The sequence below is a fragment of the Chanos chanos genome, chromosome 2, assembly GCF_902362185.1.
Source record: "Chanos chanos chromosome 2, fChaCha1.1, whole genome shotgun sequence".
NCBI classification, from domain to species: domain Eukaryota; kingdom Metazoa; phylum Chordata; class Actinopteri; order Gonorynchiformes; family Chanidae; genus Chanos; species Chanos chanos.
The window spans coordinates 45,446,636-45,467,847 of record NC_044496.1 but is presented as its reverse complement, the minus strand read 5'-3'; the positions used below and the strand labels follow the sequence as shown (position 1 = coordinate 45,467,847).

The 21,212-nt window shown below is 40.6% G+C and overlaps 1 protein-coding gene across 1 annotated transcript in view; it reads right to left on the bottom strand.

Annotated features, from left to right (window-relative positions):
* Positions 1-8,710: 8,710 nt before the first annotated feature.
* Positions 8,711-21,212, bottom strand: part of spock1 (SPARC (osteonectin), cwcv and kazal like domains proteoglycan 1) — a 136,249-nt gene continuing 123,747 nt past the window's right edge. Inside the window, exons 9-13 of the mRNA XM_030765390.1 lie at positions 11,035-11,151; positions 10,676-10,897; positions 10,055-10,117; positions 9,062-9,199; positions 8,711-8,910 (exon numbers count right to left, since the gene is read on the bottom strand). Coding sequence (XP_030621250.1) covers positions 8,711-8,910; positions 9,062-9,199; positions 10,055-10,117; positions 10,676-10,897; positions 11,035-11,151 — 740 coding nt within the window. The remainder of the gene's footprint in view (positions 8,911-9,061; positions 9,200-10,054; positions 10,118-10,675; positions 10,898-11,034; positions 11,152-21,212) is intronic.

Sequence of the window (21,212 nt, the reverse complement as noted above, 5' to 3'; positions counted from 1 at the left end):
ATTCTGTTTGAGCCAGACTCTTAAAACCTGATATGGGGGCCTCTTTCAAAATGCGGAACAAATTTGCATCAAAGCCCCATTAAGTCTGCTGTACTGAATTTTGGGCCATGCTTAATTTTTTTTTATAATCATCTCATGGACCATTGATTTGACTGAGCTGAAATTTGGTTTGCGTACTGTACATGTCTACTCTATTTAAACTAGTTTAATTCATTAAAAAATAGTGTAATCATATACCCATCAAATCACAGCATTTTCATGCTCTGCATTTCAATGCCTGTTTTTCCAAAATGCCGAGGATAGTCAGTTTCCCTGACAGGAGTTTTAATATAGTGGCTACAGACAACTGAAGGTTTTTTTTTTGTTTTGTTTTGTTTTTAAATGTGTGCTCACTGAGCTTGTTTTTAAATATATTGCAAAGGAAAAGTTTAATCTGTCAGGCTTTGTTACTTCTCCATCTGCTTTGGTCTCTTTCTGTTATTATCTAATGTGAAATTTTATGCCACAATTTCTCAACCCCTTTTATTTTGCTGACAATGGCATTTGTTTCACATCTTTCCAATTCATAAACTGATAGAGACAGACAGAACGGTAATTGGAGGAATAATAGTTGATTTAAAAAGCTGTTTTTATTTTGTGTCTTATCCTTATTTTTGTTTTTCCTCCCTATGTTTGGTCCCTCGGAACATAATATAATTATTCAGCTTGCTTGTGTGGAGAAGAAGTTCTCTTCTAATTAATTTGTAGTTAATGCAGGTTTTGCCAAAACACATGCATTTGTTTGTTTGTTTGCTTTGGTGGTAGAGGAGTGTATCACTAATCTCTAGTGGTTGTCTAATGATTTAGGACTTCACACTGGGGTACAGCAACCCATTCCAGTATAGTCGCCAGTCACATTAGCTGAGTAACAGAATACCTCAATATTCTTTCTAGTGAAGAAACATATTACTCAACTGTATTATCGCAACAACTAATTGGTAATTGCAGTGATACTGCTATTTATGTAACGTTGAATGACTTAAATAAGCTCTGAAACCTCAGGAAATGTCATCCTGGAATGTCAACATTTGCAAATTTGCGCTGTGGAATTACTGTTCCTTAGTGTTTGTCAAAGCCAAATTAATGTTCCACTCATGTTTTCACATGGTTCCCACGGGTCCTTGAAATCCTTGAAGGTTTGTGAATTTGAGAAAAAAAAATCAAGGCGAAGTACTTTAATTTATTTATTTTGTGCAAGAATAGAAATTGAGGTTCTTTTGTTTTTGTTTTTTTTTTGCTTAATGTCAGTAAATAGACTACGTTCCGCTGTCTGTGCGACCTTCCACCTGCCTCGAGAAAGTGCAACGGTCACGTGCGTGTATGAATGATTTAAGTCGAATGATGCAGGTTAAACAGGGGCAAGCGAGAAACCTAACATACCAGTAATGAATCTTGATCCGTGTCTAAAACTATGCCTCATTGGGTCCTTGAATTTGAGGAAATTGGGCCTGGGAAGCCCTTGAAAAGTCCTTGAATTTGATGTTGAAGAACGTGTGGGAACCCCTTTTTCAACGTCCCTGTCAAACACAGTATGACATCCTGCATTTGATAACACAGTAATACAACTATATTTCTGAAATGGCAATTTCTTACAACATAGACATGTGCTCTGGCAGTCATTCTAATGCAGTCATTCCAGTGACAAGCTCTTCTATTTGTTATGTATGTCGTGAAATGATTTATCAGAGTGAAATTCCCAGTAAGTCTGCTCTTACTGCCTTGGTCACTGATAGAGAGCTGTCATCTGCAGTAGGATTTCCCAGAATCTCTGCATTGGGGCTCAGACAATGTATCCAGTGATAAGCAAGATAACGCTTTTAAAACTGGAATGCTTTGCAAGTGATCCATTTAGGAACACACATAAGAGAAATACTAGACTCCTCTTGTACTGATGTTTCCAATTACAATTACATACTGTCAAACTTCACATATGATCCATAGACTGACAAATCACACACAGAGCAAAGCCATTCAGCTGCTGCTGAAGAGACAGTCTGTATGGTGCACTTAGAGTAACACAGCATACACATAGCAACAACAACAACTGCAGCAACAGAAATGAACTCAGCTTTGTATAGATTATGGTGAAGCTTTACATTATTGAGGTAGGTTCATGTGACATCTATAGAGCTTATATTATGAATGACAAGCACAAGAAATACATATGTCATTAACAAACATTTTTGGCTTGTCTTTCCCCTAACACCTACACACACAAATACACAGCTCCACGCGCACACGCAAACACACACACACACACACACACACACACAAACACGCAAAGACAGATGATCCTTTTGCCACTTCATATTGCCATTTAATTACCATGTAATTTCACTGACGTTGCACTGCATTTATCATGATAATAGTACTGTGTGTACCTCCTCAAATGACTCAACCTACAATCTGCCAGCATCATTCGAAAGAGCCAGACAAAGACAAGGTGAGGTGAGTGGTGATCTGAGCTAACACAGTTATTTTTGGATCTGTGAGCTGCACGGTGACTCAGTGACTGTGCTGTTGACTGCACAATGTTAGCATAATGAAAAGTGGCACTCTCCAAGACTCAGACGAGCCCCTACGCCCAGCTCACCTTGTCCAAGTAGGAGTGCTTCACCCCGGCCCAGTAGAACAGAGTATAGCACAGACATTAGCCAAGGTCACACATAAACACATTCACAGGTGCTATTGTGTCCATTCTGTCCCATCTGTGGCCATCTGCTTAGTGGAGCGAGGGGGTTGAGAAGTGTGTGTGTGTGTGTGTGTGTGTACAAAAAGTAGCGCAAGTGGTATACAAATGGACAGACAGGTTCTTCCTTATGTGTACATATGAACAATGAAACAAGCTGTAACAAATCGGTCTTCCTCAAACATCACTCTTCCCCATGTCTTTTTATTTCTTCTTCAGGCATCTGAGTTACACGCACAAAAACATTCACACGCACTCACACACACACGCGCACGCACAAAGACACACACACACGCACACACAGATTAATGATGCAATTTGACTCAGTGCCATTATTGTCTGCGCAAAGCCCCGCCTGTGTGTGTCTAAGTGAGCTACTCAGATGGGAGCATAGTAAACAAATAAACACACACAAAAAGATATTCACACACCTGAAAGTTCACATGTCTGAAAAGACAACGTCAGCTATCACTGTCCTTCAGTAACTCCAATACCATTGACATTCACAGAGTTCACGCTTACCCCACAAATCTAAAGTGAGAATATTACAACTTTCCTGTGAGAGATTATCCTCCTCCCATGAGACACAAATCTCACGACATAACTCTCTGACTGTTTTGAGTGCTCGCTTGTTTGTGGCACCTTGTCTCTGACATTCCAGGCGGCACTAAAATCTGGCACAAGACCCTCATCACCACTCATTCATTTTTCATTCCCTCTTTCTCTTTCACTCCTTGCCTAATCTCCACAGTAACATTCCTGTCACACCCCTCTCCTCTCCTCTGCTCTCAGGGAGAGGGAGAGAGAGGGAGCGCGTGGATTTACGCGGCTGTTCTGAAATATTAAAAGGATTAATGAGGAATTGAAGAGCTGCAGTCATAAATATAAATTAGAGCTGTGAGACAGAGGTCGAGTCCCTCGCTGTCTGAGCTATGTACCTACCGCAAGGTTTATTAGCACTCCGGATTAAACTTAATCAGCTCCGTTTATAAAAGGTGCCACCCCTCCCCCCCTTTGTGTGCATGTGCATGTGTACGTGTGTTGGAGGTCAGACTCAAAAACAAGAGTACATTTTTCAAATTTCAGGAAAAAAAAACCCAAAACGTTCTTTTAAAAAATGTTCAGAAACATGACGATCTAGTGTCATGACAAACCTGTGAAACAGGTGAGGTTGTCGACACGCTTTCATGACTTTCATGACCCCTCCCACATAACTACAGCGGTACATACCAACCTATTCTCTTTTCAGTGTTTCATGAGCAAGACTAAGAAGAAAATTAAGAGAAGGGGGAAAAAAAAAACACATTGAAAAACAAAAGGAAAAATGAACATTCAATGAAAAAGACATAAATATTTCTTCTAAACGCCTCTCTTTCTCTCTTACTGTCTGTCACAAAAGTATGCCGAATAAGGTCTTCATGTCCCAGTCCCTGGCACTAATTACTGCTTTCTCTTTTATGCAGACATGTCCTAGCATTAGCATATGTTGCATCCATTTCTAATGGACCCATGGGAGTATTTGAGAAATGTCTCTTTCACCACTGGATCTGAGGAGGGAAATGTGACGCATCTAATACCGACCATTTCAAACAATCCAGATGGAGCCAATCCCCTGCCACTTACCTGTAAATACACTCGTCTGGGGCTGTCTGGAAGAGGCTGCTTTTGTCTGACATGAGAGGCCTATGTAGAGACAGCAATGAGGAGAGAACTGAGATCTCTCCACAGTAAACAGAAAGAGATTGGGGAGATGTTAGAGAGAGAGAGGGAGAGACAGAGAGAGTACAAAGTGATTGAGTGACAAAGTAATTGATTTTTCTACTGGCTTCATTTATCAGAGTGTATAACATGGGTCTTATGAGCTCAATAGATTAATAAAGCTTATCAAATGAAGACAAAAGGAGAGAGAGAGAAAAAGAGAGAGAGAGAGAGAGAGAGAGAGAGAAAGAGAGAGAGAGAGAGAGAGAGATTTGACTGATCTCTACTCTGACTCCTAATAAAAGTCCCTTGTAAAGCAAGACGTGGGACAGGAGTAAATGACTACACACACTTCTCATAGATCTCAGAAAGGGCAAAAGGAGAATCCCTAGACATCAAAAGCATATGTGTGTGTGTTCCCTTTGAGAAAAATCAATACTTTACATTACGGTGGCATTTTGGTTGCCAGTTCTCTGCATTATGGGAGAGCAGTCAATAAGATTGTCTGCGAGAAGAATAATGGAATCCTTGCGTGCTGGTTTTAGACCTGTTAAGAGGGTACATGGAACGCAGTGTCTTAACTGATTATGATCATCACCACTGCTGACACTTTCATTCACACTTATAATTACACTTTAATATACATTGTAAACAATAACAACTGAGTGATTATTGTGTAATAGAAAGATGATATGTGATGCAGGATTTTTTTTTTCGACGCGCCCTCTCAGATTTATAAGCAGAAATAAATGTACAGACTACTGGGTGAATTGTACTCAGTGTTCAGCTTTCACCATTAGGAATAACTGAAAATATCTTGAGGGGTCCTGTGGAATTTTGTTTGGCAGTGAATCAGAAAGACAGAGAGAAAAGCTAGAGACACGGCGGAACAGGACACAACAGACTCCAGGTTTTATTCAGACAGACATTTTCTCATGGAACCATTTTACAGTTCAAATCAGATTTCAAAACAGACAAACAAAAATATAGTCAGTCCAGAACATCAACATTCCATGTGTACTCCAGAACAAGGGAGAGAGAGAGAGAGAGAGAGAGAGAAAGAGAGACAGAGACAGAGACAGAGACTAAGAGAGAGAGAGAGAGAGAGAGAGAGAGAGAGAGAGACAGAGAGAGAAGGGGGAAGAAGGGGAGTAAGACACTTATCGAAGTCATGACATTACTACAGAGAGAGAGAGAGCAAGAAGAGGAGAATCTACAACTAATTCAGGACTACAGGATTTATACACACCCAGTCTCAGCAATGCAAACGGACGAAGCCACACTACAGCATTATATTACACCTCTGTTTTACAACTCCTTTCTTTATTTTCATTTTTAAATATCATCATTATCTTTACAAAATAAAAATGATACAGAATTGACATAAGATCTTGCAGATATGGCCATTTAACTATGTTTGTAAGTAACAGCTGTGATAGTGGTAAGTGTATGTTTCGTGTGCTTGTGTGTGTGTGTGTGTGTGTGTGTGTGTGTATGTGTGTGTGTGTGCGCTTGCATGAGAATTTCACATAAAACAGGTTAATAAAAGGAAAGAGGAGAACTATGGGTTTGTGCGCTTCACACAAAGCTACAGGCCTGAGGGTGTGTGTGTGTGTGTGTGTGTGTGTGTGTATGTGTGCATGTGTGCATATGTTTACAGGCTGGGCACTGGACACTCAGCAGTACTGCTGCACTGAGGCAGGAACAGCAGGTGAGAATGTCACAGGTCACATTTGACCCAAAGAGTTGCTGTCAGGGTCACAATTTTCATGAAAATGGGTAAGTCCTCAACTCGAAACTCCCTAAGTGGTCATTATGTAAGTGTGTGTGTGTGTATGCGTGCAGGCATATATGCGTGCATGTATGTGCATGTGAGTGTGTCTGTGTGCGTGTACGTGTACGTGTGTGTGTGCGTGTGTGCGCGTGTGCGTGCGCGTGCGTGTGCGTGTGCGCAAGAGCAATGCACCAGTCATCAATCGCATGCTCAGGACTAAGGTCATGGCGAAGACTTTAAGATTGATGGCAGTAGATCACTCTTTAGGTTAGTCTGACTGTGAGTGAGAGAAAAAGAGACCAAAATGAGAAAGAAGGTAAAGTAAAGAACACGAGAACACTGACTCAACTAATCAAACCTGGAATTGATGTTTGAGTGAGTGCTGTATGTCCCTTAATATGCATGTTATATAGATACTAAAGATATTCTATATGTATTACGGTAGTTTCAAAAGAAAGAGACGATGACAAAGAAAGAGACAGAAAGAGAAAGAAAGAAAAGAAGAGAGAGAGGTCATAAAGAGAGGGCGTATTTGAAAAAGAAAGAGCGTGAAAAAAGCGAGAAATTCAGAGAGTGAGATGAAACAGTCTCCAGTCTCATGCTAGCAGTGGTAAACGGCGGCCTAATTAGATTTTTCCCCACAGATCTACAGATGCTGAAGAGTCAGAGATCAGAGATCAGACCCATTAGACTGACTAAATCTACTTTATTAAAGGAAGTGGGTCTGTGCTATGCTGTGTTCACTGGACCAGAGTGTGTCTGTGCGTGTCGTGTGCTCCAGCTTATTGTGCTAAATCATAGAGGACTATAACAACTGACTCACTACCCAGACTAATGCAGCAAACTGATCTGCTGCTGCCAGTTAGAAATGACTGTGGTAATGACCCGCTATAAGAGAGATTTATTTAGCTGGACTATGGTAGAGATTGACAGAGGGAGAGGGACAGAGAGAGAGAGAGAGAGAGAGAGAGAGAGAGAGAGAGAGAGAGTAAAAGACAACTTTTAGGTCTTGGAATGACGTTGAATCTTAAGTGTGCTTATGACAACTTGTAGGCCTGCAGCATAAGGACTTATGTCTTGTTTGTGGACTTCATGAGTCAAAGGATTCTCTGAGCTTGTATTTTTTTTTTTTTCATGTGGCTTTTTTTTCTGTTGATTTTTGTGGGACCTACTATCGGTTTTGTCAAAGAAAAGTCTTGTTAACGATGCCATCATGCACACAGAGTGAAGTTCTGATGCAGGAGAAAAAACCACTCTCTGACACACACACACACAGCCCATGCCCCTTTTCCCTTTCTTTCCCATCTTCCCTTTGTGAGACAAAAAACATTTATCAGGCCTGACAAGGTCAAACTGTACGGCCTGCTGATCTAGAGCGCTGAAATTTCTGAAAATTTTTTTTTTCTGCCAAGACTTAAAAAATATGAAATTTACACCCATGGGGCAAAGGTCACCACTTTCCACAAACATTAAAAAAAAACACACACACACACACACACACACAAGACCATCAATGAATTAAAGAAATGAATTAAAAGATAAATAACGTGAACACAGCGGTAAGCTGTGTTGATCCTACAGGCTGGAAATTGGGTGTAAAATTAGCTTTTGTTATGACAGTTAAGAGTGTTTGAAAAATATCTCTGATCCAGCACCCAGTTCACTGAGAAGGAAAGACACAGAGGGACCAGCAAACAGTGAAGGCATTCAGCCAGCAAACAGAAAAAAAAATTGCAACAGCAGCAAATGCTAGCATCATTCAAAAAATAAAATGTTTCTTTTTGCTCATAGGCAGATCCATAGCTGCCTGCCAAAGCATTTCCTCCATGTAGAACAGTGGGGAACATGCACGGACCCACTGTAAAACTCATTAAAGCCTTCTAGAATGCTTCTAGAACTCTAGCGAATCCTCAGAACCATTCTAGGGCTTGCTACAGATTTCTAGAATGCCAAGGGACTACATTCTACAATCTGTTTGAGCTTTCTAGAATGCTTGAGAATCTTCAAGTTTCTAGAGCCGTCATGGGTAGAAGAGGATCTACCGGGATCTTCCAGAATGCCAAAGTGAAAGAGATTTGGAGAGAAAAATACACGACAGAACAAGAGGGTTGGCTTCTTTCAGATAAATATTTACAAGCACTGTTTTATATAGACAAGAAATTGTACAGGGGAGAATGACTCAGGTAAGTAGCTGTTATTTGAAGACGACATGAAGAGGGAAGTAAAAAGAGGGAACACACTCGTTTAACAGAACAGTAATGCTTATGAGAGTCTTTGCTGATTTGAGTGGGTCTTCAGAGGAAAAGAAATAAAAAAGAGAAAGAGGGAAATAAAGAAATGAAGGGAAGCAGAAGAGATGGAGGGAGGAATGAACACAGAGAGTGGTACATAAGAAAGAGGGCGGGGTTAAGTGTTTAAGGGACAGCGTTTAAGGTTGAAATGTTGGAATGGCTTCAGATCTGTGCAGTTTAACGGGGTTCCCTGGTTGGTTGGTGGAAAATGGCATTGAGCTACCAGACATAGCCAATCTCATCATCTTTGTCGTCACCTTCGTCTTCATCATCCTCAATAGCCCCTCGGGGATGGAGTCGACTCCTCCTATCCTTCTGCCGACTCCGCACATTTCGGACTGGCTCCTCCTCCTCTTGGTCATCAAGGAGAATTACAGCCCCCCCACTGCCAAAATCTCCCGAGGTCTCTTGGTCCTCATCTGTGCACACACAAGCACACACACACACACACACACACACCACATGGACACATACACATAAAGCATATACAACCACACATACAGGTTTCTTTATGTTTCTTTGAGGCTTTTTTTGGAGGCCTATCTACATATAATAGAGGACATGGCCTACCGCAGGTGGGGTTGCCCTGTTTCCGAGAACCGGCAATCTCATTGCCATACTTGTCAACGCACCAGCACTGTCCGGTACTACCATGACACTGAGTTGGTTTAAAATATCCTTCTTCTGTACAACGAGGGATATACACACCTACAGATAATAAAACAGAGGAGCGAGAGAGACAGAGAGAGAGAGAGAGAGAGAGAGAGAGAGAAAGAGAGACTTAAATAGTCTGTGAAGCTTATACAGCTTAAATGAAAAGCCTCAGCCTAGTCAAACATAATTAAAAAGTTGGCCCACGTGAAGCACCTGTATCATTAAAAGAGCTCAGCTCTTCTCACGCAGCCTGAAATGAAAATGTGAGGAGCAGGGCTACACCGGGGCTGGACCAAAGCCGGCATTAAAGCAGAATAAACGGGCAAAGCTAAATGAGATCAAAATGAAACTGCTCCTCTAAACCCCATGAAAGCTCACACAAACACAAGAAAAACACAAGCTGTATCAATCCCACTTTACTTAACTCATCCAATCTGAGAGAAAATGAATCTATTTTCATTTTTCTAAACAGAGTGGGCTGTCATTATGCCCACATTTCCTCTCTCTCTCTCTCTCTCTCTCTCTCTCTCTCTCTCCCACACAGACACACACCAAATATTTACAGAGGTTGTTTTTCAAAGTCTGTTTTGGGGTGAGTTATGACACAATTATGATCATGGGATTACTGATGCCTGTTGGGTAGAATGAACCAGGGGAGGGAGCTTTGGTGGAGGAGAGTGTCAGAGAGCGTGTGTGTTATTGATAGCTATGGAAAATATCAAATGCAGTTGCACATCAATCAGAATGAATGGAAGAGGGTCATTATAATTCAGATCAATTATACTCACAGAACTCGCAAACACACACACGCGCACACACACACACACACACACAAACAGAGTCACATGGGACACACAAAAGGTTTTTAGCATTTACACATCACATCACAAACTGGGAGGTTAAACTGACCTATGAGACTTTTCCGTCGACTTTGAGTCTGGATCCTGTGCATTTCATTTTGGCAGGGGAGACCTGATACAGAGTAATAAAACAGACACACAGACACACACACACATATGCATGCACACATGCACGCACACACACATGTTTTCAGTCTTTAAGTTGACTAAGAGTATACTTCTTGCACCTCTTGATTGAAAACAGTAATACGCACATAAATTATGAGTCTTAAGAGACTACTTCAACTGCAACATTTCTTTTTTTCTCTCTCTCTCTCTCTCCCTCTCTCTCTCTCTGTCTTACCCTCTGCTTTCTCTAACCCTCTCTCTCTGTCTTACCCTCTGCTTTCTCTAACCCTCTCTCTCTGTATTACCCTCTGCTTTCTCTAACCCTCTCTCTCTGTCTTACCCTCTGCTTTCTTTAATTCTTTCTCTGTCGTACCCTCAGGTTAACATTTCCTTAACTGTCTCTTTCTGTCTCACCCTCTGCTTTCTTTAACTCTTTCTCTGTCTTATCCTTGGGCTAACATTTCTTTAACTGTCTCTTTCCATCGTACTCTCTGCTTTCTTTAACTCTTTCTCTGTCTTACTCTCAGGTTATGATTCCTTTAACTGTCTCTTTCTGTCTTACCCTCTGGTTTCTGGAAGCAATAGCACCACTCATTGTTGGAGAGTTTTCCATCTTTAAAGGAGTCACAGGAGTTGAAGAGTGGTTTCATACAAAGCTCGTATTTGTCAAGATAAATGGCACTGAGCTCTGATTGGTCGAGGAGGAGGTCATAGTTCATGTCCAACTTGTTGAACATCCAACCCAGGGAGTCCTTACAGATGGGCAGAATACTGGTGTCGAAGCCTACAGAGAAAGAGAGCGAGAGAGAGAGACAGAGAGAGAGAGAGAGAAACACAGAGTGTGTGTATGGCTGTAAGCGAGTGTTCTTGTGCGGAGGAGAGAGTGTGTGTGTGTGCGTGTGTGTGTGTGTGTGTACTCACGTCCTTGAGTAGAGTCTGTATTGAATGTCTTCAGGTCTCTGTTGGCATCCAAGTGCAGAACACCAAACCAGTCCTTCAGTCTAGAGGCTAGACTTCTCAAATCAGCATCACTGCAACCTACAGACACACACACAAACACACACACACACACAAAAAGTAATATATTACTGTTGATCACATCTTATTTATGGAAGTTAATCCAAGCTGCAGCGTCTCTGTAGCAGACAAAATCTGAAAGAGAGATAAAAAATAAAATAATGTCGAATAATGAAGTATAATGAGCTTTATGAGGAAAAATGAGCGGCTGCTTCTTTCTGACATTAAGGCTCCTCTGACCAGTGCAGTCACACCAATTTCACCCCTTATTAGCACTTATTATTTCAATGATCTGCATCACTTCTCCTCTCTTCATTCTGCCTCTTTCTTGTTCTTTTCTTACTTCCTGTTTTTATAACAAATCTTTCTGTACTTTCTGTCTCTTTCTGTTAATTTCTCTCTCTCTCTCTCTCTCTCTTTAAGCTTGCTTAAATCTACAGTAAATAAAACTAGTAAAGTAATAAAATAAGTAAAACAGAAAAACAGAGTAAATTAATAGTAGCACAGAGACCACAGTAAGCACATCAAGCCTCAAATAAAGCCTCATCCTCACCCTGTTTTCTTCTTTCAAAATCCTACTCTACTAAACTCTTTAAAAAGTCCCACCACATTACCATTAACACCGTCAGCTTTTTCACGGTAATGTGTTTACCATAATGGTCACTGTTACTGTGTTCACTGTTATAAGCCCCTTTACTGTTATCATTCCTGTCACCGTTCACTGGTAACCCTGTCACTGTGCTTACTGTCAGTATCAATATCACCGAGATCACTGTTATGACCGCTATTGGGTTTTCATAACTAAGTTTTTGGTTTATCTTTGCTTTACACTGGAAACATTGTCAGTGGCAGTCAAATCAATACAGCACCTTGAATTGTCAAATTGAGTTTATTCACAGAAACATAGACTTACTCTCTCTCTCTCTCTCTCTCACACACACACACACACACACACATACATGCTGGCTCTCATTAAAAATTCTGTTCAAATTAACATATCTCACTGAAAAAAATGGCAATGTGCAAACTGAATTCTGATTTCTCAGTCTCTCTCTCTCTCTCCCCATCCTCCCAGGACATGCACACACATATCCCAATATCTGTGTCTGGGCCTGGGGTAGGTAAGTTTGTTTGAATTCTACAGTAACATCTTTATCTGAAATTGAATTGAGGATTGGGCAGAGGTGTGATTTTTTTCTCTCTCTCTGTAACCTATATGAATCCAGGCTATGGACAGAGCAATGATAAAGGAAGGCAAAAACAAGATAGCAAATGTAATCCCATCCATTCTCCAGCACATAAAGAGAGATAGCAGCCTGTTACGGTATGTCATTCCCCCAACTCTGTATGTGTGTGTGCCTGTGAGTGTGTGATTACAATCCTGACTCAAGACACACACACACGCGCGCACACACACACACACCTTGATAAGACAGCCGCCGTATAAAACCATTTTATTTTCACAGTGGTTACCGAGAGAAAGCACAGAAACTCATTAAGGAGACAAACTAACACAATAAAAACTAACCCAATAAAAACAAACTCTAAATTCAGCCAATCAGAGAGTGAATATCAGTTAGGGGTTTCAAAAGTAACCAATAAAGGAGCCCATAATGACAAAAGTGTAAACTTTTTTACTTTTCTCTAGTTGGCAAATCCAGTGATAAAGGAACACATAAAAACTGTAATAATAAGAATGGAGACTGTGAGTAAGAATTATATTTACCTAAAAAAGGCAAAAGTTAAGTAACAAAATGGCAACATAATGGCAGCAAAACATAATAGCAGCCTGGAGCCGTATGACTGCCTAAAGAACAGACGCTTAAACTCCAGTAAAGTGGAAGTAATTGCAGTAAAGTATAAGAAAATGGAATAAAGCAGAGAAAAGTACGGTAAAAGCGGCTGGAGTCCCATTACCATGGCGATAATCCATGTCAGTATGTGTTGATGTCTAATAATTGTCCACCAAACAACTAATCAGGATAGAAAATTACATCATGTGAATAACCTCAATGAAACCTCAATGTCCTCCGAATAGCTGTATGAATTTTCAGTGAATTTTCATTACGATGGGTGTGAGTCATATAGTAGCAGTAATTTAAACAGTGCTAAACTTTGATATTATTCTCTATTATGGACTGCAAAATACAACATACTGTGTTTATGAACTGTACTTAAGGAATGTGTGTTCGTGTGTGTGTGTGTTTGTGTGTTTTGTGTATGTGTGTGTCTGTCCTTGCCATCTGGCCAGCTCCCACACAGATCTCATCAGAAACAGATGACTGCTCATGAAACACACATGCACAAGCACGCTGTCACTCAGACACACACGTGCGCGCGCGCGTGCACACACACACACACACACACACACACACACATACACAGTCCATTATTTTACTATTGTATGGAGAGTTTTCTGTAGAATGTGGAGCTGTCTGCTGATATGGAAAATGAGACGACACATTTCTTATCAACAGCTTTTTTCCGTGCTGTCATGTTCATATTGTCTGATCACACATCGCACTTTCCCTGTGGGGCATTTGTGCGTGTGTGTGTGTTTGTGTGTGTGTGTGTATGTGCGTGTGTGTGTGCGTGTGTGAGAGAGAGAGAGAGAGTGTGTGTGAGTGTGTGTGTGTATGTTTGTGTGACCATCTGTCTGCACCTTCACTGTCACACTCAAACACATCTCTCATTCATATATTAACACATGCCTGCCACACCCACTCACCCTGTCTACACCTGCACACACACACACACACACACACACACACACATTACTCAGGCTTAATGGGAATTGTAAGCAGGTGAGGCTGGGTCTGGCATTTCTGTCAAATGCCACAACATAGCACAAAACTGAATAACCCACTCATCTGAGAGAGATAGATAACAGAGAGAGGGAGAGAGAGAGAGAGAGAGAGAGAGAGAGAGAGAGAGAGAGAGAGAGAGAGAGCAGAGACACCATCTATCTTTAGTGTTATACTGGGTCTATCCACAGCTGCAAATATCACCTCCTCTTCTCCCTCAGTAATGTCATCTATCCCTTGCTTCATATCTCATCTGCCAGACTCTCGCCACGGGGCACTCTTCTCCCCTCTATCACTTTACTTCTTTCTCATCTGTCTTTCCTTCTCTTCCTTCCTTCTGAGCTCTCACACTACTTGCCCACTTCTTTAACTCTCTCAGTTTCTCTCCCATTGTCTGTATCTCTGAATATGGAGAGCTTGGTTAGTGTGGAATACATGATCAACTGAAAATATTGCTAGTATTACTACTAATACTAACACTACAACTTGTACTTCCATTACATTTATTTTTACCTCTAGCACTGCTACTATAACTTATAATTCACAGTCCCTCAGAGCCTCTCAGATTATGGCTATTATATATGAGTCTACATGATCTGTGAACATTTACCATATTATGGAAGAGTTTATCAAAGAATATATCCCTTAAATTTGATTATTTGTAACACCTAAGGAGAGAAAAATGCTTTCATCGCAACCTGCCAGACAAACACCTTACACTCTTCATAAAAGTGCTCTTCTTTCCGCATCTGTGTCTGTCCATGTCCTTCTTATTTCCCCAGTTACATTCTGATTAATACTAAACATGCGATTCTGCTCCTGAACGTGTGAATTAGTATCACAGTTGTTTTATGTGCTGAACCAGCTGTGGCCAGGCAGTGTCATTTCAGCACCACTTTTCCTGGACAGCGTCCTTTCAGCCAGTATGTCAACACAAGGAGCACGTGTTAGGCTCAAACAAAGGCACATGCAGACTTGGAGGGAAACCCCCAAGGATGCATGGCTGGCGGAACACCAAGAAACAAAACTATGGCCTGTGGAGAGCCACTAACACCATCTAAGTCAAGGATCCACTAATGAGTGTGCCATATCTCTGCTCACAGAGGCTTGCCTGGAGACACAACATAGGGTGACCTCTATCAGTCCTTTAGACCAGGGGAACAGGCTTTGCCCTACGCCCAGAAAGCCTGGGTTCAAATCCCAATGTGACCCGACCAAGAGGTGGTGACAACACCTGCTGGCATCCCACACAGATGCTTCAAACTTCACCAGAGCACCATCACAGCAGCCACCCACACCTCTGCATACCCTGTGCACCTGTTAGTCACCGCATATGAAACACTCATAAAGGGCTCCTCCTGAGATTAAACTGGCCTTTGACTCACATCTCCTCATTGTCCTGTGACACAGTTAAAATGTAAATGTTTTGTTCCACTAACAAAACATTCCTTCTATTTTACCAATAAAGTGAGCTTTTTCAAATTTTATTCAGCTTTGTAACATATTATTAATGTTTTATGAAACTTAAAATTCTGTGAACCTTCTACAGAGCAATATCACGAACATTTACGTTATGTCTGGGATGTCTAGAAACAATGTTAGTTCTTTACTGAATACTTTAGGGAAGCCAGATTCTGAACTTGTGTTCATCCTGGTTTGTTTGACCAGAGTATATAGTGATGGTTGGGGATGGGGGTCTTGTTAACTAGTTTCAGTTTTTCAACTCCTTTTCCCTCCTATAAAAAAAAATCAGGAGTAGCAATGCCAAATATACAGAGATGAGTCATTTTTGTTGCTGCTGTCTGCATGCTTTGCTCTTCACAAGCCCTGGACTACTCTGTGTCCAATCCATCAGGATTACGCTCATAAGCTTCAGAAGCGGCTGACTTGACTCCTCAGGCTTTCGCTTTTGGCTTTGTGTGGTTTTTAATATTGGCACGTCTTCACGACTTAGTTTGAGGTTGAATCAAAATTTGAGTGTTTTTCTTTCTACAGCCACAGTTAATGGAAGTTAATATGCATTATGTTGAGTTTCTCACCACGCTCACTTAATATTTCTGCAAAATCCTACACGTAGATTTTGATAGATTTCCTTATGTGTTGCCATCTTGCCTGCTGAGAGGACCCCTGGCATCAGTTCCCATAAAACACAACAGGTTAGATAACAAAGCCAGAAAATATTAACCTGTTTATAATCATACTTATTTTGAAGATTTTTTTTCTAAATTGCTTCAGATGCTTGAAAAGCTTTTTCTCTTTGTTACTGCCAGGTTGAAAAAAAAAATACCCAGGTACATTTAATGTTGGATCAAAATAAGTGCATTGTTTGTTTGTTTTTTCTGGGTCTTTTTCTAAAATCTGCTGGACAAGGCCCAGGTTCAGTATATTTTATTTCTGATATAATCCTTATTTGGAGATTGTCTACAATAGCAGATCATCTGATACTGAAGGAAATTGAAATCTGTGTTATGTAGTGTGAGTCTGGGCCACTGTATTCCAGCTGTGTTACTACATCACTGACATGAATACAAACCGTGTTGAACTCATACTGAAGTTCTGTCTCACATCATGATTTTTAGCAAAGAACACAGTACATATATTGCTGCTTCGTAATGCACATATCATTTTTTTTTATCATTAATGTATTTCTTATTGTGTGTGTGTGTGTGTGTGTGTCACGCCCTGTTCCTCTCGCTCCCCCTCTAGTAGTCAGTTTTGGTTAAGTTGTCTGTTACTTCCTCGTTTCTTCGTTCCAGTCTTGTTAGTTCAATCAACTGTTCCACTTGTTTTCAGTAAAGTTCAACCTTGTTAACCTCTTTATAAGTACTCCTTCTTTTCCACTCATCCTTTGTGTGGAATTGTTGATGTTTGCCTTATGTTACATTGGTTTCTCTTCCTGCTTGAAATCCTGAATCTGCTTTCTGTAAGTTCTTTGAAGTCTTTTGTTATGATTGTGATAAGTAAAAAGGAAACAGACTTGTACATGCATCCAGCCTCTTTTACCCAGCAATATAGTGTGACTTTCATATGGGAGAGTGTTGTCCTCCTGTGAACCACTCTCTTTCTCTCTGCATTTTTCTATCCATCTGTATCATTAAGTGTTGAGAGCAAGTAATTTTGTAAAAGGCCACGTCATCTAACTGTGAGCAGGTCAGCAGTTGGACGAAGAAAAGGTCATTTTGTTCTTTTAGTCAGAAGAAAAAAAAAAAAGAGGGTTCTCAAACAAAAAAACTTTGAGTGTAAAATGGATTTTTGAAAGCTTTTCATTCTCATTTTTTCACTTTTGCCTGGTGAAAAATGTCACACAGATACTAGCTAGACACTTTTACTCTTTTTTATCAAAAGACAGAACCCCCTTCCTCAAAAAATCCCCAAACCAAAGCACTTCCTGTTCATCAGAGTAAGCATGGTTTATTTGAAAGAGAGAAATCAGAGAATAACTTTTAAAAAGATTACTTTAGGACCTTTTATAAGCTTTTCTCAAGATATAATCACGCATTAAATCAATGTCACAATCAAACAGGTATAAACCACAACCCTGTTTCTTTGTGTTCCTTTGTTCTGTCTTTCTTTTGACTGTGTGATTAAATCTGAACCTCCCATTAAGACTGCCATTAGCACAAGTAAATCAGAAAACAGAGAGAGAGAGAGAGAGAGAGAGAGAGAAGAGATGCCCTATACTGAAAACTCTAAATCACTACACAGACTTGTGTCAGCCTGGAGGAGTGTTTATGCCTCTCTCTGTAGGTTAGAGAGGATTATAAAAGGCTACATCTAGGAAAAACAGTGCCGTCTCTACTCCATTATTCAACTACAGAGAGTATGTGAAACACAGCTTGTGTGTGTGTGTGTGTGTGTGTGTGTGTGTGTGTGTGTGTGTGTGTGAGGGAAGGGGGCAGAAGAACAGTGAAACAAAGAGTTTCCCACTGTCAGAATTCAACATGAATAGTGAGGCACACTGAGTGTGAAAAATGCAACATGCATTTTTGTATACAGTAGTGTGTGTGTGTTTCCTGTCACTGCGTGTGTGAAAGAGAAGAAGACAGTAAGAGAGAGACAGAGACAAAGAGAGAGACAGAGAGAGAGAGAGAGAGAGAGGGAGAGAGAGAGAGAGAGAGAGAGAGTGAGAGAGAGAGAGAGATCATTAGCGCTGCAGATCAATGGTTCCTTGTTGCTCACAGCTGGACCATTCCACAAACAAACACTCTGCAGATTTCCAGGAAAATTTAATTGAGAGAGAAACATCCTTTGTGATGGTTCCTTTCAAGTACTGAAACACTCAATACAAATAGTGGTTGAATGGCATCTATCACGCTCACAGAACACACACACACCTGACTAATTAATCCACCCTTTAAATATGCTAATTGAGGAAAATGAGCACAAGACTAATGGCAACACTCAACATCAGAAATCACACATTCCAGCAGTGGTGAAACAGATGGAGTGGTCCAATCTTTTGTTTTCTTATTTGCTCTTTGTTTTAGTAGCTTTTTTTTTTTTTTTTTTTGTAATTCATTTTACTTTAACAACTTTGCTTTATATTTGTGCAAAATGTATGAAACAAAACATTACTATTACCATAATTCAGATATCTTACAGCTGATCGTTTTAATAATTTTATGAAAACACCAAGGCGCAAATGTCCAGTGTAAGTAAAATAAAATAACAATTTTGCTTTTTAGACAGAATTCCACTGCTGCGGCCATTTTTGTCTTAAAACACTTATTGGTCATTCTGGTTCCACATATCTCTCATTTTATGCTCATTTGTTTTTAGATGAACCCGATACTCTAAGCTAAAGCAGTCAGTCATCTGATTTCAATCTTACTACTTGATGGGATAGAGAACATGGGACAGAGTGAGTGCAAGAACCCATGTCTCCAATAAAGCTCCTACACGCGTACAGTTCATTTGTACAACATATGCATAGGGCTAAAGATGGAAAAAATCCATCAAAACCAGAAACGAAAGGTGTGTGTGTGTGTGTGTGTGTGTGTGTGGCTTTGGTCAACCCAGAGCAGTGTAACAGAGCCAACTGGATAAACACACACACACACACACAGATACTGATTATCTGTACAACTCTGCAGAAATACGAGCCTCTCTCAATCAATCTGAGACAAAAAGCTGGCAGAGAATTCTGCTCAGAACCCTCAATGCTATTCAGTGTGGATCACACATGAATGGACATTATATTACAGATGAAAAAGAACACCAGGCATCACGATACAATAGAAGTGAATACTTTGATCTAGAGAATTAAAAGCTTCTACAATCTATGAAAACTTCATTCTAGTCACTACATATTTCACTTTAAACGCTTTAAACACAGTCTAAGAACTGGACCTTCAAACTCTCATATGAAATGCTGAAACTGTCACAAAATGTTCAAACAAATGTATATGTATCTCCATTAAGTACATCCATGTACGAGAGGAATTTGTTTTTTTAACCGACCTTTTAAAAAAACACAGATCATGTGTAGCATTTGCCAGTCAAGTCTGACAGACAGGAAAAGTGACAGGGATATTGCCGTCATGACACAGTGTGTAATTGGTGTTTTCTATTATCACAATCAGCAATTCTCGCTCTCTCTCTCTCGTTTAAACAGAACGACAGCCGTTCTTCTGTAACCAGCGAGGGACTGTGACCATAATCACCATGACAACCATCATACGCCCGCTGGGCCTTGGCGGCTCATGCATATCACGGTTTTCTGTCAAATGAACTTGTCGTAGTATGAACGCTTTTCTGTCACATGAATTCAGTCTTTGCCAAAACTATTCTACTCCTGGCAGAGATTTATAGCTCATAGTCACATTTACTATTATGCCACACTATCCATTATCACCTAGCAGACACCGCACTCAAACGTTAATCGACAAATCGAATGGCAACGACTGCTCTGCAATTAAAATGACTGCTATCGTCAAAAGCCGGCGCAGACGGAATTAACATAATAGACCTTAAATTCCCCAAATCATCCACCAAGAGGTTGTCTTACAACCCATTCAAAGATCCTATCCTTTTGACTTCCTCATTTGTTTCACTGAAACTGAAATTCGGTAGCATCAGTGATCCACTCTGGGATAGCAAACATGGACCTGGCTGACGCTGGCTCGACGTGGTGCCAGCTTGATGTCGGAAAACGACATTGGCCAAGCGACATTTTACAAGGGCTGGCCTGACGTTGGCAAGCTGACCAGTTTGCACTGGGTAGTAGTCTTAGTAGTAGGGTAGTAGTAGTTATTGTTGTAATAGTACTATCAGTAACAACAACAACAACAGCAACAACAAGAAATCATCATCATCATCATCGTCATCATCATCAATGCTTCAGCTTTTCAACCCTTCCACTGTTCGAATACTTTTTTTCCCACTCAAACTGTGTGGAAAAACAGCATAAGACTGGATGTGTGATTATTAGAGTGTGACTGAGTTTCATTGTGGAGCTAAGGTAGTGAGTAGCCTAATCCAAGATAATTAGGCTACTTTGCAAAGTTTATGTAACAAGGATTGTACAGTGTTGTTAAATGAGTTTTTGAAACAGTGGGACATGGATCTTTGTAGAAAGCCCCTGGGCTGAACAGACACACAGTTAGCATAAGCTTAAGTGTTAATGGATGCTGAAGAAGTTGCAGTCAGTCTAATTAAATCAGGAATTAAAAAAGGCACAGCAACAAAGACATCAGACTGACCTACTCCATTACTGTTGTTGCTCAGAGTCAGAGAGACAGAGACAGGGAGAGAGAGAGAGAGAGAGAGAGAGAGAGAGAGAGAGAGAGAGCGAGAGCGAGAGCGAGAGCGAGAGAGAGAGAAATGCTAAGTTGGCTGTGTGTAAATTTACTTGCACTCAAAATATTCTCATGTTCAGTTACTCTAATATTTCTCACACTACTGCAGTTAATACTGCATTCTCATTTATCAATGAAAATAAAATAGCCTCTAAACTGGTAGAATAAGTATAGAGTGGCATTCAGAGAGCAGGGCCAGCTGCAGGGTGCAATGACTGAGGGGACATTTGAGATTTGCAAGGGAGCAAACATGTACATTATGATTAGGCTACAGTTAAAACTGAGGGGGCAAAATTTTTTATCTGAGGGGGTCCCTTTTGCCCCCCCAACCCGCCCACCCCCCACCCGTGGTGCTGGGTGCTGGCCCTGCCAGAGAGGCTGATGTTGTCATTGTAAAAAAAAAAACCGAGCCGTTTGGCCACTTTCTGTTCTTTGAAAGCAGAAGCGGATAAATATGACATGGTAACTCCTCTGTTATTGT